Raw genomic sequence first — 26,935 nt, forward strand, 5'->3', positions numbered from 1 at the left:
GTTTATTTATCAAGTCATAATTGGTTTGAGTCAGTAATATTCCTTTAGGTTCGACCTTTACTTACTCTTGTGCAAGCCTATCTATACTATATATAATTACGGAAGCAGAGAGAAATGAGAAGAAGTGTTTTAGAGGTCTTTTTGATGAGTTGTCAACGTAGTAAAAAATCAGATTAAAAATATATAATTAATTAAAAATAAATATTTAATTAATTAAAAATAACAAATTTATATTTATAATATATTAAATAATTATTAGCCTATTAATTAAAATAATAAAAGAAAGCAAGAGTTACGGGAAGATGAAAAAACACAAAGCAAATGAAATCCAAAAGTCACAAATAAACTTCTATATAAAGCATGATAGATAGTATTCCACCATTATATTCATTGGTCACGATGGATAGTATTATATTTCTGAAGGTAAATATTCGATTTTTTTCATATGTTGTAGTTATTTTGTTCTCAATTATTTTGTTGTTTTATTTTTATTAAACAATAGTTGTTATAGTTTCATCTTTCAGATTCATTTCTGTTGTTACCCAGGTTCTATACCTCTCGCTATCTTATCCATGTTTTCTTTTTTATTTGTCTTTTTTTTCAAACTCATAGCTTCAATTGAAGAAATCCGACAGAAATAGAAGATGCATGAACAACTAAAACCGGCAAACACAAAAGTGTCAAAAATTCCAAGAAATTCTTATGTTTCTCAAGGCAATTATTCGATTTTTTTCATATGTTGTAGTTATTTTTGTCGTCAATTATGTTGTTGTTTTCTTTTTATTAAACAATAGTTGTTATAGTTTCATTTTTCAGAGATGAAATTCCATTTCTATCGTTACCCAGGTTCCATACCTATCACTACCTTATCCATGTTTTCTTTTTTATTTGTCTTTTTTTCTTTTCAAAATGACTAAAATAAAGATTTTGTAAATTTGTATTCTTTTTTAATATATGTTGGTAGGTGTTATCGTTTCGATTGCTAACTCTTAACTAAAATTTAGATTTTCAGCTTTATATGAACTTAATTTTTGGTTTTCTCAATTGTGTTGTTGTTTTATTTTTATTAAACAATTGTTGTTATAGTTTCATCTTTCAGAGATGAAATTCCATTTCTGTCGTTATCCAGATTCCATACCTCTCGCTACCTTATCCATATTTTCTTATTTATTTATTTATTTTTCAAAATGACTAAAATAAAGATTTTGTATATTTGCATTCTTTTTTAGTATATGTTCCTAGGTGTTATCGTTTTGATTTTATACTATATATAATTACGGAAGCAAAGAGAAATGAGAAGAAGTGTTTTAGAGGTCTTTTTGATGAGTTGTCAACGTAGTAAAAAATCAGATTAAAAATATTTAATTAATTAAAAATAAATATTTAATTAATTAAAAATAACAAATTTATATTTATAATATATTAAATAATTACTAGCCTATTAATTAAAATAATAAAAGAAAGCAAGAGTTACGAGAAGATGAAAAAACACAAAGCAAAGGAAATCCAAAAGTCACAAATAAACTTCTATATAAAGCATGATAGATAGTATTCCACCATTATATTCATTGGTCACGATAGATAGTATTATATTTCTGAAGGTAAATATTCGATTTTTTTTCATATGTTGTAGTTATTTTGTTCTCAATTATGTTGTTGTTTTATTTTTATTAAACAATAGTTGTTATAGTTTCATCTTTCAGATTCATTTCTGTTGTTACCCAGGTTCTATACATCTCGCTATCTTATCCATGTTTTCTTTTTTATTTGTCTTTTTTTTTTCAAACTCATATCTTCAATTGAAGAAATCCGACAGAAATAGAAGATGCATGAACAACTAAAACCGGAAACACAAAAGTGTCAAAAATTACAAGAAATTCTTATGTTTCTCAAGGTAATTATTCGATTTTTTTTCATATGTTGTAGTTATTTTTGTTCTCAATTATGTTGTTGTTTTTGTAGTTATTTTTGTTCTCAATTGTGTTGTTGTTTTCTTTTTATTAAACAATAGTTGTTATAGTTTCATTTTTCAGAGATGAAATTCCATTTCTATCGTTACCCAGGTTCCATACCTCTCGCTACCTTATCCATGTTTTCTTTTTTATTTGTCTTTTTTTTCAAAATGACTAAAATAAAGATTTTGTAAATTTGTATTCTTTTTTAATATATGTTGCTAGGTGTTATCGTTTTGATTACTAACTCTTAACTAAAATTTAGATTTTCGACTTTATATGAACTCAATTTTTGGCTTTCTCAATTATGTTGTTGTTTTATTTTTATTAAACAATTGTTGTTATAGTTTCATCTTTCAGAGATGAAATTCCATTTCTGTCGTTATCCAGATTCCATACCTCTCGCTACGTTATCCATATTTTCTTTTTTATTTATTTATTTTTCAAAATGACTAAAATAAAGATTTTGTATATTTGCATTCTTTTTAAGTATATGTTCCTAGGTGTTATCGTTTTGATTGTTAACTCTAACTAAAATTTAGATTTTCGGCTTTTTATGAATTATATTAACTTATTATCTCAATAATAATAATAAAAAAAACTTGTAAATTCAAATATATGTCCATATATATAATTCGTTGCAGTTTGTTTTTTCACATTTTTTATCAAATCGAACCGAATACCGAAATGCATTAAAAAATAAAACCGATGCTGAACCGAAATGTCAATAAAACAAACTGAAAAACTAAATTTAATCGGTTCGGTAAGCTGTTTAAACTGAACTGATGCACACCGGTTGATACAATATGAGTAAACCGAATGATTAAATTGTGGAATAAAACTAAATTCAAAGGTATAGGTATCTATCTATTATCTATATAAAGTGTGGAACAAAAGTAACACTTGTCAAAACCTTGGGAGTTTGGCTGATGTGTCAATTTTTAAGTTTTCTAATTTTTTTTAAATTGTTTTTATCAATGATAAACGTAGAAAAGAGAAGAGGTTGACATAATAAACTTAAACACTTTAGTCCTAGCTAAACCCAACTTATACCAAAAAAATTGACAAAATTAATTTGAAATTCAAAATCCAACAATCTCTAACCGGTAGTAGTTACAAAGACAACTTCTTATACAATTTATATAGATAAACATGGTGGGAATTCAAATCAGCATGCACTCGATCTACTTCTTTTTCTCAAACGATGGTCCCAACTCCAGAGAAAGGTTTGAGACCAAGATTTAGGGAATTTTCAAGTGGAGGAGAGAATGAAAGCGATTAAGGAGACTAGAGAAAGGTTTGGGAGATTCTTTTATCCCTTTCATGAAGGAGAATCTGATGCAAATGTTTACCGTAGGGTCTCAAGTAAGTTTCTGTTTTTTTTAAGATTGACAATTGAAAAGATTATGTGAAGTAATCTCTCTCTTTCAAGCTGCACAACTTTATTTTTGAGGACAATTCATCTGTAATGTGAAGTAACTTAACTAAGAATTATTGTATTTCAGGATTTTCTCTCTGGATGCTCAGCAGGAGGTCTTGCATCAATATTACAATGTGATGAGGTGAGGGAGTTGTTTCCACAATCTACCAAAGTGATGTTTAAGTGATGCTGGAATTTTTCTGAATTAAGGGTCAATTTAGCCTTTAAATTAAAATCTAAATGATACATAGAATTCTGACTTTTGACTGCTTATAATTTTGTTACATCTGTATTAACTGGGATTTCTCTATTGAGCAAGTTTGGTATTAGATTTTATCAGTAGTCATAGATCTGTTTACATTGGACAGAGAAGATTTAATGTTATTTTGCTGAATATTTATGCTTAATGATGTTGCCTCACATATTAATAATATATCAAATGCTAGATTTGTTAGATGCTCATTGTAGTTTATAATCAATTCATTCAGATGATATTATTGACCAAATCAGCTGTAGATTATGCAAATACAGTTAATACTGGTTAGTTGCTACAAGGATTCAAGATTCCAAAATTTGGTTTGACGGCACACAAGATTTTCTAAGTGAAGCTTTAGGGTATTTGGATAGTAATCCTTTCCCATCTTATCTGATTTTCTTTTCATCTGTTCGTTGTATTTCTTTAGAATTTTGTTATTGACTTATCTAAACTAATATATGTAAATAATTTATGGAGTGGGATTATAGTGCCATATAGTATTAGGTTGAAGAGGCATTGTGTTATTATTTTCTCATTTTGTTATGAAATCTCAGGAGTTTGAGATATTGATAGATAAAGCAACTACTAGCAGGTTTGAACTGTCAAAATTAGCAATGTTTCTTTAGAGCAGTGGAGCAATGAATTCTTATATTAAGCACCGGGTTTTCCATGTCACTCGGAAGATCTCAATTCACATTTGGACACATGTATTGTGACCCCAATTAATTCCATGTCATTCGCTCAGCCAGATCTCCGTAGCAGCTGTTTTCATTTTACTCTTTCATCCCAAATTCATATACTAATTTATTTATTTTAATTTAACGTTTCATGTAATAAACACAACTCTTTTTGTAGTTATAAATAATTAATCATTAATTTTCTACTATGCTTCTATTTTTATTATTTAAAATTATTGTATTTAGGATAAATTGTTAAATATATTTAATTTTATGATATCATATTTTCTTTGGAGCAAGATTTCCATAGCAGCTCTTTTCATTTTCTGGTCATATTGAATATATTAAATGCAGAGTTGTAAATTCCTCGCATTTTATAAATTAAAGGATAAAAAAATACTTTTAATTTAAATGTTTAAATATTATATAATTGAATTAAGAGTCCATTTTGCTTTTAAATGTTCAATTTAGTCCGAATTAATTTAGACTAATTAAGTTTTAAAGTTAGTAATATTTGATAAATTATTCTAAATATAATCAATTTTAAATCTAAAAACTTATTAAATTTGAATTAATTTATTAAGGGTTAAGGTGCAAAAATACTCCTAACGTTTTGGGTTAGGAGCAATTTTACCCCTAATGTCTAAAATGGTATAATTTTACCCCTAACGTTTGTAACCAAGAGCAATTTTACCCCTAACGTTGATAATTTGGGTCAATTTCAGAAATTATTATAAAACACATATATTTTTGTTCTTTATTTCGCACCAATTGCATATCAATCATTATATAAAAAAGGATTTCATGTTTTTTGTAATTTAATAATAGAATTGGAGATTAATATTTATAAATTCGGTGAATTTTTTAATTTTTTTTTGTCTAATTCGTACAAAAGACATTATATTTTTTTATATTTTTTTCACATCCCAACATATGTTTATGATTTGTTACTGATAAAATGACATGCGTGTGAAGTGTAGATGACAAAATTCATGGCTAAAAAGACAGTTTGATGAATTATTTCTGAAATTGACCCAATTTATCGTCAGGGGTAAAATTGCTCTTGGTTACAAACGTTAGGAGTAAACTTGCTCCTAACCCAAAACGTTAGGGGTATTTTTGCACCTTAACCCTTTTGTTAAATATTACTAACTTTAGGACTAACTGTAGGAGCCAAATTTACTTTCAATTCAACTATAATTACAATAAGTAAGCATATTAAGTTGTCAATTCCAATCTACCTTTTTGGTTTGAGTTAAACTCAAATACAAGTAGAATCTTATATAACCGTGCACCACTCAAAAAGTTAGTAAAACATGTCTTTAACATATAACTACATTGAAGAAATTAGTGCTACAAAACGTAACTGAAAAATACAATAAAGATTATTCGATTATAGACAACCCTCACAAGTTGAAGAATGATCGGCTCGAGTGGAGCTTTGTTCGGGCCATGTTGATGAAGTTTGGCTTTTATGAGGTATGGGTAAATCGTGTTCTGAAGTGTATTACTACTGTGAAGTATCATGTTGTTGCGGAAGGTCAAGAAATTGGTCTGATTGTACCCTTTAGAGGTGTACGACAGGGTGATCCTCTTTCCCCGTATCTTTTTATCATTTGTGCTGAAGGATTGAGTGGGCTGATTCGTCAAAAAGAACGAGATGGGCTTTGGCATGGTTGTCGGATCGCGCGAAATGCCCCAGTGATTAGCCATCTATTTTTTACGGATGACTGTTATCTGTTTTTCAGGGCTGCTGTGGATGAATGTGAGGCGGTGCAGGAGGTATTGAATGAGTATGAACTTGCATCGGGACAAGTTGTGAATTTCAATAAGTCGGCTATCATGTTTAGTCGAAAGGTGGCGAGGGATGTTCGGATTGCAATGTGTAATGTCCTGGGAGTGCGAGAAACAACTGATCAGGGGAGATACCTTGGTCTTCCGTCGATGGTGGGGCGAAATAAATCCGCGGTTCTGCGTTTTGTAAAGAGCCGTGCGTGGGATCGTATTCAAGCTTGGCATAATCGGCTACTGTCTAGAGCTGGTAAAGCAATTCTCCTCAAAACTGTATTACAAGCTTTACCTAATTATGCCATGAATGTGTTTCTTTTTCCTTTTGGGGTTTGTCGTGAGTTGGAACGGATGTTTAATACATTCTGGTGGTGCAATGGAAATTCTGGGATAAGATGGATGAGTTGGGAGAGGATGTGTGTGGATAAAGAGGAGGGCGGCATGGGTTTTAAGAAACTCCGGGAATTTAATATGGCGATGCTTGGGAAGCAGGGATGGCGAATTTTGACGAAGCCGCATGCCTTAGTGTCGCGACTGTTAAAGGCTCGCTATTTTCCTCATACGGATTTTACCCATTCGCTTAAGGGTCGAAATCCAAGTTATGTGTGGAGCAGTATATGGGAGGCGAGTCAGATTTTGCTGCGGGGATGCAGAAGACGTGTAGGCAATGGATTTGATTTGAAGATTGGGGAGGATGCATGGATTCCAAAGAATGTTACAGGTCGTCCAACCACTGAGCTTCCTGATCATATTCTGCAAGCACCGGTCTCGTCATTATTTTGCACTGAAAGGCGAGCGTGGGATTCTGAGGTTATTTTGGATATTTTCAACCATCATGATGCTAACAATATCCTTAGTATTCCCTTATCTATAAATGATAACTCCCATGATTGGTATTGGTGTTATGAACAGAATGGCGAATATACTGTCAAAAGTTGTTATAAATTGGCTGTTAATGATGTTGTGAATGGGAATATAGGGGCTTGGCGGAAGTTATGGAATTTGCGGGTGCCTGCAAAAATAAAGAATCTGGTTTGGAGAGCGTGTCATGAAGTTATACCTACGGCGGCGAATCTTGCTCGGCGAGCTGTTGTATTATCTGGTTTATGCCGATTCTGCAGTGAGGAGCAGGAAACGAGTCTGCATATTTTTAAGAATTGCCGTTTTGCACATGCTGTATGGAGTTATGCTGATTTTGGAAGAGGATTTCGCCATGGCCATGAAACGTTTTTAGAATGGATGGGCGAACTGCTGAATTTATTGCCAAAGGATAGGTCATGTTTATGGGCATCAGTTATTTCAAGTATCTGGTACTGTCGAAATCGGTTGATCTGGCATGGAGAGAGGCCGCGGGCTGAGGCGGTTTTCCAGATGGCATGCTCGAGTTTGCAGGCCTGGCGGACGGCACAACTGCTGTTGTCGAATAATTGTCGGGTACCTGCTGCACTGGCTGGTATTGATCGTTGGAGGCGCCCGCCTATGGGATATTCAAAATTGAACGTAGATGCTTTGGTCGTAGCTGGTTCGGGAGTTATGGGAATTGGAGCTGTGTTGAGGGATAGTGCAGGGGTGTTTTGTGGGGGGGATGGTGATGAGAGTGTTTGGAAATTTTCTCCCACGGGAAGCTGAGGCGGTAGGAATTAAGGAGGCACTCAGTTGGGCGAAGAATCGCGGAATCGATAGGCTGATGTTGAGTCTGATGCGCTGACTGTGGTTGAAGATATTTATATACCGCGTTATCGGTCTGCATATGGCACTCTAATTGAGGATTGTAAGAGGTTATTAGTTTCTTTTAATGACGTAGCTGTCAGGTTTGTTGCGCGTTCTGCGAATGAGGTTGCTAATGCTCTTGCTCATGCACATCATTCTTTGTCAGAATTGACGGAGTGGGGTATTGTCCCTCCGGATTTTATTTTGCACTTGTTGTTTGCTGATTCATATTAATATATCCATCTGGTTTGTTTCAAAAAAAAAAAAAGTAACATCTATTTAATTATAAATTTGGTTAATATTTAATATCAAAATTATATTTATCTAATATTGTAAAATCATGCAATCCGTGCATTGCACGAGCCTAAATCTAGTTATTGAAAATGTGAGGAGAAATCAATTATTTTTTTTTTATTTTTTTTGAAACAGAAATCAATTATTTACGTATTGCCTTTTTCGTTTCTTTTTTTTGTTAATTAACATTCAGGTCTCCTCATTTCAAAAAAAACACATTCAGGTTTCCTACTTCAAAACTAACACATTTATCTCTAAAACTCAGCAGCCGCCGCCGCTGCCCCCTACACCAGCAAATCGCTGCCGTTCCCGGTCCTTCCTTGCTTTATCGTCGATCGCCGTCGTCTCTGATAGTCATTTCGACCCGCCGCTGTTCGTCTTCGATTTTAATATCAATTGTGATCAGTGGAATAAGACATTAGTCCTTCTAATCTCTACCGTTCGTCTGTGGCTCTGTGCTCATAACCGTTCGTGTCTGCCGACAAAGATTTTAATTTCTTCCTCATCAGCGAAACATGTAAGATACTATTCCTTTCAAATGGTTTTTTTACTGTTTACTGTTCGGATTTATGTAGTTGTATAGTTTTCTGTAATTTATTGTTGCAGTTCGTTGGATTTTTATACATGAAATTGAGTAGATGATGTTATTTTTGGTCACTTGGAGGTGAAGAGAGAATTCGAATTTAAATATTGATATTTACATGAACTCGTATTCCCTGTTCTGTAAACTCCAAGCCCATATTCACCATTGACCATCGAGGAAGATTTCCTTTCAGTTAAAAACATGTAGCTATTTGCAGCATAATTATAGGTTTCTCACATGATTTGTTTGAATTATAGTTCAAATTGGCCGCTGAACTTGTTTGACCCGAAATGAAAATTTTAATTCAAGCAGTAATTTGTTAATATTAATGTTGATTTGTTTTCTTGCTGTTAAACGGATAATTATACTGGTACTGCTAAACAAAGGTAATTCTAAATTGATTTGAGATAGGTATGGAAATTTTAGGTGTATTTTTAAATGGGTTTGGAATGGGACGGGTGCCTTACCTTGTAAGCGGGTTTGAGACGGGTAGGGGAATTTGCAGGGATAATGCAAACATTGCCATCCCTATAGATGGAGTTCTTTTCACCTGTGATCATTATTTTTCCTGTTGTTGCTTTTTAATTCTGGGAGCCACTGAATGGTTATTGATTGATTTGATTCTTAATATTTACTAGTATTTTTCTTCTTGTGCTTTTCTTCATCTTTAATTCTAGCTCTCAGTGTGACTAGTGAGTGATTCTTCAATGGTTTTTATGCAGCGCAGAGAGAAACATGTTAGAAAATGAAGGGAACCCAACTGTTAATAAGGTCACTGGACTGCCTAGGAAACGATTCTATCGAGCACGAGCACATAGCAACCCACTTAGTGACTCACACTTCCCTGTTCCTATCTCCCCTTCTCATGTTGACTACTCCCTCCATTACCCTCAAGATTTTCTCTTGTCTAATAACTCCAAGAAGATCCAGTTTGCTGATGTTGGTTGTGGTTTTGGAGGGCTGCTTATTAGTCTTTCAACACTTTTTCCTGACACCCTAATGATTGGTATGGAACTTAGAGATAAGGTGTCGGAGTATGTGAAGGAACGGATTTTAGGTCTGAGGGTAGCCAATCCAGGTCAATATCAAAATGTCTCGGTTGTTCGGACCAATTCCATGAAGTACATACCAAATTATTTTGGGAAAGGACAACTTTCAAAGATGTTTTTCTTGTTCCCGGATCCCCACTTTAAGGAGAAAAATCATCGAAGAAGGGTGATTAGTCCACATTTGCTAGACGAATATGCTTATGTTGTTGAGGTTGGAGGGATTATCTACACAATTACAGATGTGGAAGAACTCGGTGAGTGGATGAAAGCCTGTTTAGAGAATCACCCCATGTTTGAAGCCCTGACGGAGGATGAACTTGGAGCAGATCCTGTTGTAGGGCTCCTGAGTACAGCTACTGAAGAAGGACAAAAGGTTGCTAGGAATGGCGGACAAACTTTTCAAGCAGTCTATAGACGCATCGCTCTATCCCCGTGATATCCAGGAACCTCAATTAATCGACAATTGACAGAGTTAAATTAATCAATTTTGCAGGGACATTTTCCTCGCATTCTGTAATTTCTTTTTAGCTGCACCTATTATTTATTGCACCAACCTTCATTGTGTATTGATGATCATAAAGTTTTTTTTCTTTCCTGATTTAGGTTACAAATGAAGGTTGAACAAGTGTAACTAATAATGAGGATGGCAAGATTTTCCTGTCTGGTGAACTATTTAGTGATTTGCTTGTGAACTAAATGTGCTGCTAATGAGGAGGAGGCATTTCCTTCATTTTACTGCTCCATTTAAGACCAGCCAGCTCCCTGTTAGGGTTGCAAATGGAGCATCTACATCAGGGATCTGCCCTATCGGGGACGGAGAATCCCTGCAGGAAGGGGATGGGGGATTTTTTTTTTCTCTCCGATAGTCAGGGACGGCGAACCGCAGGGTATCCCATTACCCATCCCCAATATGCCCCCACGGGGATTCTCGCAGATTCCCCAAGTAATTCCCCAATTAATATTTATGTTTTTTTATACACTTTCTGAGTTTTTTTTAAGAGGTAGGTCAGGACTGAAAAATCTTATTCCTTGATCCTTTTATTTCTTTTCCGCTGCCCGTTCCTCACTTTCTCTGCTTCAGTTCTGTCTTTCTTCTTTTAGTCCTTCCATTCCAAATTTCTGATCATCCACTTGCAGCCACCAATTCACCGCGTTCCAGCCTGGCCTATGAAGGTTACTAGGTTTCGTGGCTAAAGAAATTATTCACTCTGTTAGGGTACGTTTGTTTTACTTGTTTGCTGTTTTTGTTACTGATAGTTAACTTATATTAGTTGGTTTTTCAATTAAAAGTCGTCGTTTCGAATTTTGACCAACCACTTTTTGTCTTCTGTTTAGAATTAAAAAAAAAAAAAAAAAACAATTCCGAAAAATAGAAACAAACAGACACTTAAACTTCCTATGCAGGCCTTCTCTGGGATTTTGATTCGGGATGATTATTGTTTTTGTGTTTTATTTTAATTAATTATCTTGAATCTGTATGCATCATGGAATTTCTGTTAAACTATTTGAAGTCTTTTGCTTATTGAACTATATCTATCTCCTGATTTTTGGTAAACAGTTCTAATATTGAGTTTTTGAAGTTAAAAAATGGGCTCGGGTCAATGGCGTATAGAAAAGAGATCTAGTTTCAGAAACGACTCATTTGCTAGAGATTCTGGAAACTGGGTGCCTTTCCATTATTATGCTTGGTGCCTCTGGTGACCTTGCCAAAAAGGAGAGTTTTCCTGCTATTCTTTAAAAAAAAAAAAAAAGATAATGCAACGGGTAACGGGAATCCCTGCGTGGATGGGGATAAAACTATCTCCGTTTAAGATTCAGGAATGGAGAATCCTCGATAGACCAATAAACGTGGATGGAAATGTAATTCTCATCTCGTTCCGTTCCGCTCCATTTACATTCCTACTCCCTGTGAATGGTCTATATAGATTCATGAAATAGACTAGCAATAGAATAGTTGTTTTTGAAAAAGTACTGTTTTATTTATCCATGAATAACTATTTCATAGAATTTGTATTGCAGGATTAGTTAGAATTTGTATTGCAGGATTAGTGGAATATGGATTCCTTCTGATATTTTCTTTGATTCTAAAATTACTTTTCTCATATCTATTTCACATTTCATATTAAAAATGCAAAAAACTTAAAATGTGGTAAAAATGTAGAAAATGGTAAAAAAAAAAAATGAAAACAGTAAAAACATGAAAAATGTGAAAACCAATAAAATATGTAAAAAGAAATAGATAAATGCAGAAAATATTAAAGTCGCATCTATCCATCTAGAAATCCTTACATTAATTAACCTTAATTAACCACAGGACAAAGTGGAGTTTTCTTTTATTTCCTGTCGTATAAACTGGAGTTTTGTTACATTTTACTGGTGTGTTTTGTAATGGCGTGATCAATTGCCACACCTTACATTCATCCTCTACTTGTAGTTCAAATAAATGAAATAGAAGGAATAGAATAAAAGATAATAGAATAAATATGAAATTGGATGAGATGGAATGATTAGTTTTATAGTTTAAAAGACAATTTTATATTTAAAAGATAAAATACTTTCAAGTGTAATTTTTTATTTATTTTGAAATCTTTAACATTAATTATTCCAAATATTTAATACATATTATTTAAAGAAAAATGTAAAAACGGTTAAAACGGAAAGACAAAAAAATAGTTAAAACACGAAAAATGAAAAAAAAAAGTGAAAACACGAAAAATGATAAAATGAAAGACGTGAAAAACAGAAAAAATGGGGAAAAATGAGTTCCGTTCATACCGTTCTTGTTTTTTGCTCCGTTGTTTACGTAATGTAAGAGTTCACTTACGTAATCTGTTGCATCTTGGTAGATGATCGTTAAGAGCAACGAAATCTGTCTTAAGGTGGCTGTTAGTACAAGGCTCAATTTTCTCTACTCATGTTCTTCCGAATGGTTTATAAGTATTTCATACATTTTCGTATTCTTTCATTTAATTTCTGTCAGTCCAGTTTTATTATTATCGCATATTTCTGTATCGGTTTTCATTTTTTGATAATCACTTTTAACACTACTCTCCACAAAACTTTTCTATATTTCTTCTCAATATAAAGTAGAAAAAAACATCTTTCTTCCATAATCCATTCCATTTTTTGGGTTTTCGATTTTATGCTTGCTGGTGAGTAGACCTGTTTATGGATTGGGTCGGTTTGGGTCAGGCCTAATCATGTTTTATATATAATTATTTTGTCCAAGCCCAACCCAATCCACCTATATTTAATTTATATCGGGCTCGGTCGGGCTGGACTAGACTATAAAAAGTAATTTTCAAGCCCGGTCCGGCCCGTCCATCTAATATAATAATGGGTTAAATACATGAATATCATAATTAAGTACAAAATTACAACTAAGTCATATCACCAAACTTAATTCTTACTATGTCATTATTCTTTATATATTATGATGTTATACCATAATTTAAAAATTCTAGACTCCAATTCATAAATTATAAACCTTATAAAATATATTCTAGACTTCTAATTTATAAATTCTAATCCTTAAAATATATCAAAAGTACTGACCTTACTAGTTTGACATAATTCAAAATTATGATTTGACATAGTTGTTGTAAATAGTTTTTAAAAGATAAATTTCTGTGTAATTTTCCCTATAGTAATACTTGAAGAAAAATATTTTTAAAAAAATATTTTTTTTTTCTATTGTAATTATTATAAGTTTTTTTCCATTCGCATGATATGGCAAAAGTTGGGTGCTTGCTGGAGGTGTTGTGGTAGGATGGACGTATCCCAGCAGGTCTTCCTGCGAATGTAGTGTAGTGTTCCTGGATTCAATTAGTTTTACACTAAAAAAAATGTTAGTTTTAGGTCTAAATAGAAGATTATTAACTAGATATATTATTATTAATTTCTTAATTTTTATCCATTAACCTAATATACTACACATAATTAATATATATATATATTTATTTAATCAAAAATATTATATAATATAAAATCGGGCCGGACCAGACTCACTTGGGATTTTGAAATTAATCTCAAACCCAATTCATTTTATGTGCAAGTTTGAGTGGGCTTGGACCATATTAAGCCAAATATCAAATATAAATATCTAAGCCAAATCTATAACGGGTGGGCTAGACGGGTTGAGCGGGCTATGAACAATTCTACTGAGTCTTCAATCTGCTTTGTAATTACTTTCTACTATAATTAGGAATTTCTATTAATTGTTACATGCTGGTTTCAATTTTATAATATAGCTTTATTCCTACTTCAATTGCAATTTTTCTATTTTTCTATTTTTCACATTATTTTTTATAAGTGTCTTCTATGCTTAAACAAAGTAAGTTTTACTTCGTTTTTTATAAAGTAAGCATAACCTAACCCTATTTTTATAATGTGAAACCGGTTTCAAACCTTTTTTTTTATCCTTTTCTATTTTTTATGTTTTACATGTTTTTATCATTTTCATATTTTTTTTTATGTTTTTATCATTTTTTCTATTTTCACTTTTTTTTTCATTTTCATCATTTTTCATATTTTTACGGCTTAAAGCACTTTTTGGTCCATGACCTATCCAAAATTTATGCATTTGGCCTCTGACCTATTATTTGGTCATATTTGGCCCATAACCTATGAAATTAGATAAAATTCAACCCATATTGAATGAAAAATTAACTTTATTGGAAAATTAACAGTAGTCACCAATACAAAAACGACACATGACACATAAATAAAATTAATTTTTAACTGGAGATGGCAACAGTAACTATTTTACACAGTAAAAAAATCCTAAAAACTTTTTCTAGTGTTCCGATAGAGTGAAAATTAATTTTATTTATATGTCATGTGTCATTTTTGTATTGGTTATTGCCGTTAATTTTCCAACAGAGTAAATTTTTCATTCAATATGGGTTGAATTTTATCTAATTTGATAGGTTAGGGGTCAAATATGACCAAATAATAGGTCAGGGGCCAAATGCATAAATTCTGGATAGGTCAGGGGCCAAAAAGTACTTTAAGCCTATTTTTACTGGTTTTATCCTTTTCGTTTTTTTTTCATTTCTTCCATTTTTCATGTTTTTCTTTATTTTTACGTTTTAACATTTTTCATATTTTCTTTTCATTTCTTCCATTTTTCATGTTTTTCTTTATTTTTACGTTTTAACATTTTTCACATTTTCTTTAAATAATATGCATTATATATTTAAATAATTGATTTTAATAGTTATAATTTTAAAACAAATAAGAAATTACATTAGGATAAAGTTAGTTCTGAACTATAAAAGTAGCTATTCTATCTTAATCAGTTTCATCAATCAAATATAGAAGCAATTATTTCTAAAGTATATATATTCTATTCTCTCTAGTCTCTTATTTTATTTCTTGATAATATCTAGGAAAAATTATAAAATTGGATCAAACGGGAGACTCATTTACATATTTAGATCAATTACCTAACTACTATGTATCTAGATTATTTATTTGTGACTTTCTCAAAATACCACAAATCTTTCATCTTCCCCCCTTCTTTTCTATCGGTTTCAACCTTCCATCTCCTCCTTCCTGTATATCGGGTCATCTTCCCCCTTCCTTTATATTTTGCGAATCACCTCCATTTTCTTCATCATCATGTGTTTTCTTCCTTTCTTTGTCTCTCTATTTTTGTGAAGGATGGTTCTTCATCTTCCTATTTCATGTTTGTCTCTTGGTTTCTTTCTTCTCGTGTGAATCAAAGGCATGGTTATTCGACGTTCTTCTGCGTTTATCATATATTTATTGTCGATTTCAATAGCAAAAGACGAAAATAAAGTAAGTATCTACCGATTCATCTTCATCTTTTTTTTTCAAAAATTGCTTCGTAAAGTGAGCTTGCGTCACGTTTTGTGAAGTCTGCGAACAAAAAAAATCATCTAGAAAATTATGATTTTTCTTTTCGCAGGCTTCACAAAATCGTTTTTTGCGAAGCAAAGTCATCATTTTCCAGGTGATTTTCTGTTCACAGACTTTGCAAAATGTGACATGAACTAATTTTGCAAAGTGTTTCTTTCATTTTTCCCGTGTCCTTTTCTTCGCAGACTCCGCATATTCTCTCTTTGCGAAGCGTTTGTTTTATTTTTCCCTAAAATGACTTAATTTTTGTGAAGGCTGAATACAAAAGCATCAATCAAAATGATTTGTTTATCTTGAATACAAAGGCATCAATCATAATGAAGGGTGATTGAGATGTGATGAAGATGGTGAACCTACCGATTTTTCTTCGATTCTTTCTTGAAAGGAAAAAAAACCACCATTATCATCTCAAAGGTCATTGATTCTGTATGACACTGTCGATTTTTCTTGCTTTTGAACTTCTTAGCAAATTCCTAGGGTTTAGGGTTAAGGGTTTGAATTATTGTTGCAATCTTGTTATAAATTTTGGGCTTAATATATACGCAGCCCCCTGAACTTGTCCTTTTTTTCATTTTACCCCCTAAACTTAAGGGACAACCTATTGACCCCCTAAACTTCTAAAAAACCATCCAATTCACCCCTCCTCTCCGACGTGGTGCTTGGATTATTGTAGCTTTGTATTTTGCCAGGTCAGCGCCACGTCGCAGAGGAGGGATAAATTGGGTGGTTTTTTGGAAGTTTAAAGGGTCAATAGGTTGTCCCTTAAGTTTAGGGGGTAAAATGAAAAAAATAGACAAGTTCAGAGGGCTACGTATGTATTAAGCCTAAATTTTGATAATGTTATGGTTTTAATGTTAGAATTATTGTTGCAATCTTGTTGTAAATTTTGATAATGTTATGATTTTAATGTGAGAATTATTGTTGCACTTTTATTGTTATGATTTGAATGTTATATACCACTTCGCGAATTAGTATTACCTTCGCAGGCTTCGCAAATTGCGAAAAATGCGAAATAAATTTCATGTTCTTAAGTAGTATTACCTTCGTAGGTTTCACAAATTGCGAAAAATACAAAGGGTGCGTTTGGTACGCTGTAATGCAATGTAATGTAATCAAGATTGTAATGTAATCAAAGTTGTAATGTAATGGAATGGAATAACCATTACATTACCATGTTTGGTTAGTAAAATTTTACAATTGATGTAATGTAATTACCATTACATTATCATTAGGAGGGGTGTGCATCGGTGCAAAACCGAACCGAACCGAAAAAACCGAATACCAAAATGATCAAAGTAATTCATACCGACACTGAACCGAGTAATAGGTAAAACCGAATTAAAACCGAATCGAAATATGCGGTCCGGTTCGGTTTAAACCGAACAAACCGAATTAAGTTAAAAATAACAAATAAAAATCACTATATTTTCTCATTAAATTTACCTCAACAACAACAAAAATTGAAATATTTCCAAAATATATCTATATTGGTTATTATCTCAACAATAATAATAAAAAAATTAAACTTGTATAATCAACTATATGTGTGTATATATATATATATATATATATATATATATATATATATATAAATGTAAAATATGTGTAATTCGGTGCGGTTCAGTTTTTTTACATTTTCTGTCAAACCTAAACGAACCGAATCGAATACCGAAATAAATTTAAAATTAAAATCGATGCAGAACCGAATTGTTAAAAAAACCGAACCGAAAAACCGAATTCACTCAGTTCGGTATGCGGTTTAAACCGAACCGATGCATACCCCTAATTATCATGTTTGTTTTGCTATGTATAATCATAAATTTCTATTTACTCTTATAAATATATATAACAATAGTAATAATAAAAAATTAATAATAATGTGATGTAAAAAATGGAGGAAATGAAAATGTTAGATTGAAGGAATTAGGAATACATATTGGAATGTAATGGGAATTCCTATTGATTTCTTTGGTAATCCTCATTACAAAACTTATTGAAGAAAATTAAAGTCATGTAATTCCCATTACATTCCAATAAAACTATAGAGTGCATCCAAACATAGTAATGGGCTTTTGATGTAATGGGCATTCCATTACGAAGTCCATTACGTTTTACCAAACGTACCCAAAGTAAATTTCATGTCCTTAAGTAGTATTATTTTCGCAGGCTTCACAAACTGCGAAAAATGCAAAGAGGGAAAGAAGCAAGAGTAAGAAATTTTTAAGTGTTATATATATATATATATGAACGGTATTTTAAGAAAGTCACAAATAAATAGTCTATATACGTAATGAATTGGGTAATTGGTCTAAATATGTAAATGAGCTTCCAGTTTTGTAATTTTTCCTAATATCTATTTTATTCCATTTCATAAATCAAACAGCACCGCACCGTGATACTAAAACTAATTAGTGATTATAAAGTATAAATATTAAAATTTAATTTTGATATTTTATTGTTTGGTGGTGCATATTCTATAAAATGTTTTTTTTGAAACAAATGTTTTATAGTTTTAAAAATTAATTGTGGAAAATCCTAAGCGTACATAATTTTTTTTTTTAAAAGATCTACTGGTATAAGATAAGAAAATGGATAAGGTCGAAATTTATTCGTATCATTTGTTAGAAAAGACATATTTATTCTTAATATACAAACTATTACAATTTTATTGCTAACATTTCTAAATAATATCAATTTGAAGTATTTTGTTGGATCTTTAAATATCAATTATATTTAAAATATTTAGATATTAATAACAAAGTTATAAATCTTCCAAAATGCTAGGTAAGAAAACATGGTCACCGTCTAAAGAGTTTGAAAAATTGTGACCAGAAAAAAGAAAAAAACAAGTTACCCTGGAAGTTAGCATAAGAAATCAATCCATCAAAATTGAAGAAATCTTAGCGATTTCGAACATGAATATCGTTAGGTTTTATTTAGTTAATTATTTTACTATTTAGTTGTTATTTTTGTATCAGCAGCTCTTGCCGAACTCTCCAGTGAAAAACCTATAAGACAAAACGATAGGTTAGAGAGAGACCGGAGTCCGACGAACCCACTCCAATATCTAAGTTAATAGGTGTTGGAAGGGTTGAAGAATCTAAATTACTTGTGAGATAATGATGTTAACATACCTTTAGCATGGGCATACCTATTTTATTTATAGGGTTTATGTCAAGTCTCTCTTCTGCTAGGAGTCCTACCTTTATTAGGACTTCTTCCTCTTACTGAAGTCTTCTTTTAGGAGAAGTCATTAGAAGAGGTTTTTATTGTAGCCGCATGGGGGTTTACATTCCATGGAAGTTTTGATAGATCTAAGGCCCTATGGTGTTACACATGGTATCATATTTGAAGGCCCACAAAGCACCACATATCTTGTTTTGTTTTATACGATATCATTAGTCAAATCTTCAAATTTCTGATTCACTAATGATTTTGCATTTACCAACTTTATCTTTATATAGTTATGTTAAATAAATATCATTATAAGAGCATTCATCAATGTTGTTAAAAGTTGCATTTTATCATCAAATGTTGGGAAGTTATGGATTGGAATTCATTCTCTTAAAAAAAGAGTTATGCTCTATTCATTTAATTTTTATTAAAATTTTATTTTTCGGAATATATTATAAAATAAATGTTTTATAAATTTAATATTACAAAATTCGCACTTTATTTAGAAATAAAATGCACAACAAACAAATAAGACATCACTTTATTAAGGAAAAAAAAAGCCCAAGAAACAAATAAGTAATTGAAATTCTATATTCAATCATTTTATTCCAATTTCAGCTAATTTCACCAAATTTTAACAATTTTCAAACTTTTACATGAGGTGAAATTAGTGTCAAACTGCATTTAAATACGTTTAAATGTAATTTTATAAAACTTTATAGTTAATATTTTAAAATAATTTCAGCCGGTTTAAATTTTTTCAACATTTTCTACCATTTATCTTCATTTTTTTTTTGTTTTTCTTCATTTAAATTATATCAAATTTTCTTGTACGTTAACCTATTTTTCCGTTTTTTTTTTGCTTCTACCAATTTCAGTCAATTTCATCCGGTTTCAGTAAATTTCAAACATTTTCAGTCAGTTCCATTCAATTTCATCCAATATCTTACGTTGCCTTCTTTTTTATTTTTAATTTATTTCGACCACTTTCAGTCACTCTCATCAACTTTTAGCCACTTTCATATGATATATATTATTTACTTCCTATTAGTTTTGGTTGAGTTTCATCCAATTTCAGACACTTATAATATTATGCATACGAGAAAGCATCGAAAGTAAGAAATTAGCATGTAGAAATTAAGATTTGCATGTAGTGAATAATGCAGTGATTATCAGCAATTGTGTGAAACCGTAAAACTGTACAAATTGAGAGTTTTTTCTTTTTATGATGTCATGTATATTCGATGTTTTCAATTGTGCCCAATATTCATATATATCTTTGTTCTTATACTAAGAGTTTTTTAGAACCCTTATCTTCTAATCGAATTCAGAAAGTTAAAAGAATAATTTTTGGCATATATACAAGAAAGGGGGAACTACGAACAAAATGTTCGTGGTTTGCTTATAGACATGTAGTTTTAAAGTTTACAAATAGAGTTACTTGATATGTTTTATTTACAAAACAAAATATTATAATTACACATATAAGTTCTGATTACAATCAAATACATTTTTGTTTTAAAAAAATTATTCTTATATATCAACAAAACACAACCCCAAAAGAACAACTCTCTAAATTGAAATAATAAATCATATGTGGATATTTTACGTTTTTTACTGATTTGACAGTTCATAAACTAAATAGGTATTTTCATTTTAGACAGTTGCAATTTTATGTTGGGTCTATGCTTTGTCAATATATAAATGTAATTGTAAAAAATTAAAAATATTTTTTAATTGTCATCAGAACTTAACAATGTAATTTTAAATATTTTGTTATGTACAAAAATATACCACGTACTCCTATTTACAAAAGTTAAAATTAAAAAAAAAGGTAGTAAGTTGAATATAATAATTTAATGGATCCAATACTTTAAAAAAATTTGTAATAATATAAGGTTATATATATATATATATATATATATATATATATATATATATATATATATATATATATATGGTAAATTCTATGGCTACTTTGTTGGAAAACAAAGTAATCATACTTTGTTTTAGTATCCAATAGTAATTGGACATGTATTAATAAAAATAAGGTTAATTAAAATTAATAAAAATGTAACCTGATATAGCAGGTCATATTTAATTATGGAAAATTTAAAGATTATTAATTACAAGGTAAATAATATATGAGTCCCTATATTTTAATCTAATCACTATTTAGTCATTATATGTTAATATTATACTATTTAGTTCTTAGATTTAGCTCAATTCAACAGTTTACTCCCTTATAGAGGGATTAATCTATTCAATAATTTAAAAATTAAGTGACAAAACTGTTGATCAAAATAAAAAATAAGAACTAAACAATATATTATTAAAATACGAAAACTAAACGATATGTTAGATATTTAACGTAGGGACTGATAAAATAAAAGATTTATGTAAAATTCTATTTTCACAAATTTTGTGAATTTTTTTCCCCTAGAATAAAAAGGTTATGTAAATTTAATCAACCCTTACGTAAATTATATCAAAAAATAAAATACTTACGTAAAGTTCAAAGGTTTTACGTAACACTATAATTTTCACATTGTTTGTGGATTTTTCTCCTAAAGTAAAAGGGTTACGTAAATTTAATCAAACCTTACGTAAATTATGTCTAAAAATAAAAGATTTACATAAAATTCATAGGTTTTACGTAAAACTCTATTTTCACAAGGTTTGTGAATTTTTTTCTCCTAAACTAAAAAGGTTACCTAAATTTAGTCAAACTATACGTAAATTATGTCTAATAATAAAATATTTATGTAAAGTTCAAAGATTTTACAAAAAAAAACTCTAATTTTCACAAGGTTTGTGGATTTTTCTCTTAAAATAAAAAGGTTATGTAAATTTAGTCAAACTTTACGTAAATTATGTCTAAAAATAAAAGATTTACATAAAATTCATAGTTTTTACGTAAAACTCTATTTTCACAAGGTTTTTGAATTTTTTTTCTCCTAAAATAAAAAGGTTACGTAAGTTTAGTCAAACTATACATAAATTATATCTAAAAATAAAATATTTACGTAAAGTTCAAAGGTTTTACGTAAAACTCTAATTTTCACAATGTTTGTGGATTTTTCTCCAAAAGTAAAAGGGTTACATAAATTTAGTCAAACCTTACGTAAATTATGTCTAAAAATAAAAGATTTACGTAAAATTCATAGGTTTTACGTAAAACTCTATTTTCATAAGGTTTGTGAATTTTTTCTCCTAAAATAAAAAGGTTACCTAAATTTAGTCAAAATATACGTAAATTATGTCTAAAAATAAAATATTTACGTAAAGTACAAAGGTTTTACGTAAAACTCTAATTTTCACAAGGTTTGTGGATTTTTTGTCCTAAAATAACAAGGTTACGTAAATTTAGTCAAACCTTACGTAAATTCTGTCTAAAATTAAAGATTTACGTAAAATTCATAGGTTTTACGTAAAACTCTATTTTCACAAGGTTTGTGAATTTTTTTCTCCTAAAATAAAAAGGTTACGTAAATTTAGTCAAGCTATACATAAATTATATCTAAAAATAAAATATTTACGTAAAGTTAAAAGATTTTACGCAAAACTCTAATTTTCACAAGGTTTGTGGATTTTTTCTCCTAAAATAACAAGGTTACGTAAATTTAGTCAAACCTTACATAAATTATGTCTAAAAATAAAAGATTTACGTAAAATTCTTAGGTTTTGCGTAAAACTCTATTGTTACAAGATTTTTGAATTTTTTTCTCCTAAAATAAAAAGGTTACGTAAATTTAGTCAAACTATGCGTAAATTATATCTAAAAATAAAATATTTACGTAAAGTTCAAAGGTTTTACGTAACACTCTAATTTTCACAATGTTTGTGGATGTTTCTCCTAAAGTAAAAAGGGTTACGTAAATTTAGTCAAACCTTACGTAAATTATGTCTAAAAATAAAAGGTTTACGTAAAATTCATAGGTTTTACGTAAAACTCTATTTTCACAAGGTTTTTGAATTTTTTTCTCCTAAAATAAAAAGGTTACGTAAATTTAGTCAAACTATACGTAAATTATATCTAAAAATAAAATATTTACGTAAAGTTTAAAGCTTTTACGTAACACTCTAATTTTCACAATGTTTGTAGATTTTTCTCATAAAGTAAAAAGGGTTACGTAAATTTAGTCAAACCTTATGTAAATTATGTCTAAAAATAAAAGATTTGAGTAAAATTCATAGGTTTTACGTAAAACTCTATTTTCACAAGATTTTTGAATTTTTTTCTCCAAAAATAAAAAGGTTACGTAAATTTAGTCAAACTATAAGTAAATTATATCTAAAAATAAAATATTTACGTAAAGTTTAAAGGTTTTACGTAACACTCTAATTTTCACAATGTTTAGGGTTACGTAAATTTAGTCAAACCTTACCTAAATTATGTCTAAAAATAAAAGATTTTCGTAAAATTCATAGGTTTTACGTAAAACTCTATTTTTCACAAGAGTTTTTAATTTTTTTCTCCTAAAATAAAAAGGTTACGTAAATTTAGTCAAACTATACGTAAATTATATCTAAAAATAAAATATTTACGTAAAGTTTAAAGGTTTTACGTAACACTCTAATTTTCACAATGTTTGTAGATTTTTCTCCTAAATTAAAAAGGGTTACGTAAATTTAGTCAAACCTTACGTAAATTATGTCTAAAAATAAAAGATTTGCATAAAATTCATAGGTTTTACGTAAAACTCTATTTTCACAAGAATTTTGAATTTTTTTCTCCTAAAATAAAAAGGTTACGTAAATTTAGTCAAACTATACGTAAATTATATCTAAAAATAAAATATTTACGTAATGTTTAAAGGTTTTACGTAACACTCTAATTTTCACAATGTTTGTAGATTTTTCTCCTAAAGTAAAAAGGGTTACGTAAATTTAGTCAAACCTTACGTAAATTATGTCTAAAAATAAAAGATTTGCGTAAAATTCATAGGTTTTACGTAAAACTCTATTTTCACAAGAGTTTTGAATTTTTTTCTCCTAAAATAAAAAGGTTACGTAAATTTAGTCAAACTATACGTAAATTATATGTAAAAATAAAATATTTACGTAAAGTTTAAAGGTTTTACGTAACACTCTAATTTTCACAATGTTTGGAGATTTTTCTCCTAAAGTAAAAAGGGTTACGTAAATTTAGTCAAACCTTACGTAAATTATGTCTAAAAATAAAAGATTTGCGTAAAATTCATAGGTTTTACATAAAACTCTATTTTCACAAGATTTTTGAATTTTTTTCTCCTAAAATAAAAAGGTTACGTAAATTTAGTCAAACTATACGTAAATTATATCTAAAAATAAAATATTTACGTAAAGTTTAAAGGTTTTACGTAACACTCTAATTTTCACAATGTTTGTGGATTTTTCTCCTAAAGTAAAAAGGGTTACGTAAATTTAGTCAAACCTTATGTAAATTATGTCTAAAAATAAAAGATTTGCGTAAAATTCATAGGTTTTACGTAAAACTCTATTTTCACAATGTTTTTGAATTTTTTTCTCCTAAAATAAAAAGGTTACGTAAATTTAGTCAAACTATACGTAAATTATATGTAAAAATAAAATATTTACGTAAAGTTTAAAGGTTTTACGTAACACTCTAATTTTCACAATGTTTGTAGATTTTTCTCCTAAAGTAAAAATGGTTACGTAAATTTAGTCAAACCTTACTTAAATTATGTCTAAAAATAAAAGATTTGCGTAAAATTCATAGGTTTTACGTAAAACTCTATTTTCACAAGATTTTTGAATTTTTTTCTCCTAAAATAAAAAGGTTACGTAAATTTAGTCAAACTATACGTAAATTATATCTAAAAATAAAATATTTACGTAAAGTTTAAAGGTTTTACGTAACACTCTAATTTTCACAATGTTTGTGGATTTTTCTCCTAAAGTAAAAAGGGTTACGTAAATTTAGTCAAACCTTATGTAAATTATGTCTAAAAATAAAAGATTTACGTAAAATTCATAGGTTTTACGTAAAACCCTATTTTCATAAATTTTTGAATTTTTTTCTCCTAAAATAAAAAGGTTACGTAAATTTAGTCAAACTATACGTAAATTATATGTAAAAATAAAATATTTACGTAAAGTTTAAAGGTTTTACGTAACACTCTAATTTTCACAATGTTTGTAGATTTTTCTCCTAAAGTAAAAAGGGTTACGTAAATTTAGTCAAACCTTACGTAAAATATGTCTAAAAATAAAAGATTTGCGTAAAATTCGTTTTACGTAAAACTCTATTTTCACAAGATTTTTGAATTTTTTTGTCCTAAAATAAAAAGGTTACGTAAATTTAGTCAAACTATACGTAAATTATATCTAAAAATAAAATATTTACGTAAAGTTTAAAGGTTTTACGTAACACTCTAATTTTCACAATGTTTGTAGATTTTTCTCCTAAAGTAAAAAGGGTTACGTAAATTTAGTCAAACCTTATGTAAATTATGTCTAAAAATAAAAGATTTGCGTAAAATTCATAGGTTTTACGTAAAACTCTATTTTCACAATGTTTTTGAAATTTTTTCTCCTAAAATAAAAAGGTTACGTAAATTTAGTCAAACTATACGTAAATTATATCTAAAAATAAAATATTTACGTAAAGTTCAAAGGTTATAGAAATGTTTTTTTATAAAATAACAACTTTACGTAATTAAGTCTCAGTTTACGAAATGTTTGGGTAAGTTAGTAATTTAGATCGGTTTCATCATCATATATAAACGAGAGAAATTCTATATATCCATTTGACTAAGGCCTAATACACAAATAACCCCCTAAACTTGTCCAAATGTTGCAACTTCCCCCCTCAACTTTCAATTGTAACAACTTACCCCTTAAACTTGTTCAATTGTAAAACATAACCCCAAATTGGAAATTTTTTTACCCCGTACTTGAAGCAACAGTAAAAGCGTTTTCCCGGATTTGTATCACGCCAAAGATCTGATTATCACACTCCACGAGCGTTGCAGATTTTGCATTTCACGTGTTTCTTCAATTGCAGTCCATGTCAGCAATTTGGGGCTATATTTTACAATTGGACAAGTTTAAGGGGTAAATTGTTACAATTAGACAAGTTCGAGAGGTAAGTTGTTACAATTGAAAGTTTGAGGGGGCAGTTGCAACATTTGGACAAGTTCAAGGGGTTATTTATGTATTAAGCTTTTGACTAATGATTCTGGATTCTTTTTCTGTTAAAAAATGAAAGCATACAAAATATATCAGTTCAATTGGCATGCTTCCACAAAATCAAATCTTAAACAACAATATGATGACTTGGAACTAAAAAAAAAATAGTATAATTGGTGCACCATAGTTTTGTATGCCAAAAAAGTTGAAGCCCAAAACACACATCAGAGATTTGTATCTTGTATTTGCCACATAACTCAAATGAAGAAACCTTTAAATCATTTGTCTGGTTCCAACCATATAATTTAATTTGGCATTTTGAACCACAAATATAAATATAAGGGTATGCATTTAGGCTCTCAAACAATTCATACCCAACAACAGCATAAAAACTCTATCATATTAAAACTTGTCAAAAATAAAATAACTCATTCCAAACTTGTCAAAAATTATTATGTCTATTAGTAAAGTATTCAAGAAATGCAAGGTTGAAGATATGATATAAAGTAAACGATTTCTATTGGTAGAATGATTGTAAAAGTATGAAAAAAAAATGCAGCTTCCACAACTTGATCCCAAATGAATAATTACACAGAGAACACCATCAAACTCTAAAATAAAATCAGATATTTGCCCCTTGCAAATGCAGTGCAGCTAAATTTACGAACTTAATCAGACTCTAAAATAAATTAGGTGAAGGAATCGCTTCTGAACCGAAACAAGGAAGAGCTCATAACCACTGATGTAAGCATCTCTCCTTAACTGATCAAGTCTCTTTCATATCCAGTTTCAATCTGAAATTAACTTACTTTCGGACCGGAAGAGAAATTCTTTAGAAAAAGCTCCTATCTTAAGAACCTGATTCAAAAATGAAAAGAAGACTGAGAAGAGACATCAGTTATGATTGGACTGCATTTTTTTTATATCCAGATTGGAACTGCATTTCAACGTTTTTGCATAACTTGGTAGTGACTGGACTTGGCGCTGGAGTGGAGTGTAAAATAGGGAGGTACTG

The 26,935-nt window shown here is 29.9% G+C and overlaps 1 protein-coding gene and 1 long non-coding RNA gene across 4 annotated transcripts; both read left to right on the top strand.

Annotated features, from left to right (window-relative positions):
• The first annotated feature begins 3,138 nt into the window (after positions 1-3,138).
• On the top strand, positions 3,139-4,464 carry LOC136208309 (uncharacterized). Of its 2 annotated transcripts, none has more exons than XR_010677079.1 (3): positions 3,139-3,317; positions 3,458-3,514; positions 4,183-4,464. It is a non-coding gene; the product is annotated as an uncharacterized lncRNA (long non-coding RNA). The 2 variants fall into 2 exon arrangements; XR_010677078.1 differs by having other exon boundaries at positions 4,221-4,464.
• Positions 4,465-8,284: 3,820 nt separating this feature from the next.
• LOC136209539 (tRNA (guanine-N(7)-)-methyltransferase) lies at positions 8,285-10,391 on the top strand. Of its 2 annotated transcripts, none has more exons than XM_066001037.1 (2): positions 8,285-8,614; positions 9,408-10,391. In XM_066001037.1, the coding sequence occupies exon 2, from the start codon at positions 9,416-9,418 to the stop codon at positions 10,163-10,165; it is 750 nt and encodes a 249-aa protein (XP_065857109.1). In that variant the 5' UTR covers positions 8,285-8,614; positions 9,408-9,415; the 3' UTR covers positions 10,166-10,391. The 2 variants fall into 2 exon arrangements, with proteins under 2 accessions (XP_065857109.1, XP_065857108.1); XM_066001036.1 differs by having other exon boundaries at positions 8,286-8,614; positions 9,403-10,391.
• Positions 10,392-26,935: the final 16,544 nt, after the last annotated feature.

Source organism: Euphorbia lathyris, chromosome 10 (genome assembly GCF_963576675.1).
Source record: "Euphorbia lathyris chromosome 10, ddEupLath1.1, whole genome shotgun sequence".
Taxonomy (NCBI): Eukaryota; Viridiplantae; Streptophyta; class Magnoliopsida; order Malpighiales; family Euphorbiaceae; genus Euphorbia; species Euphorbia lathyris.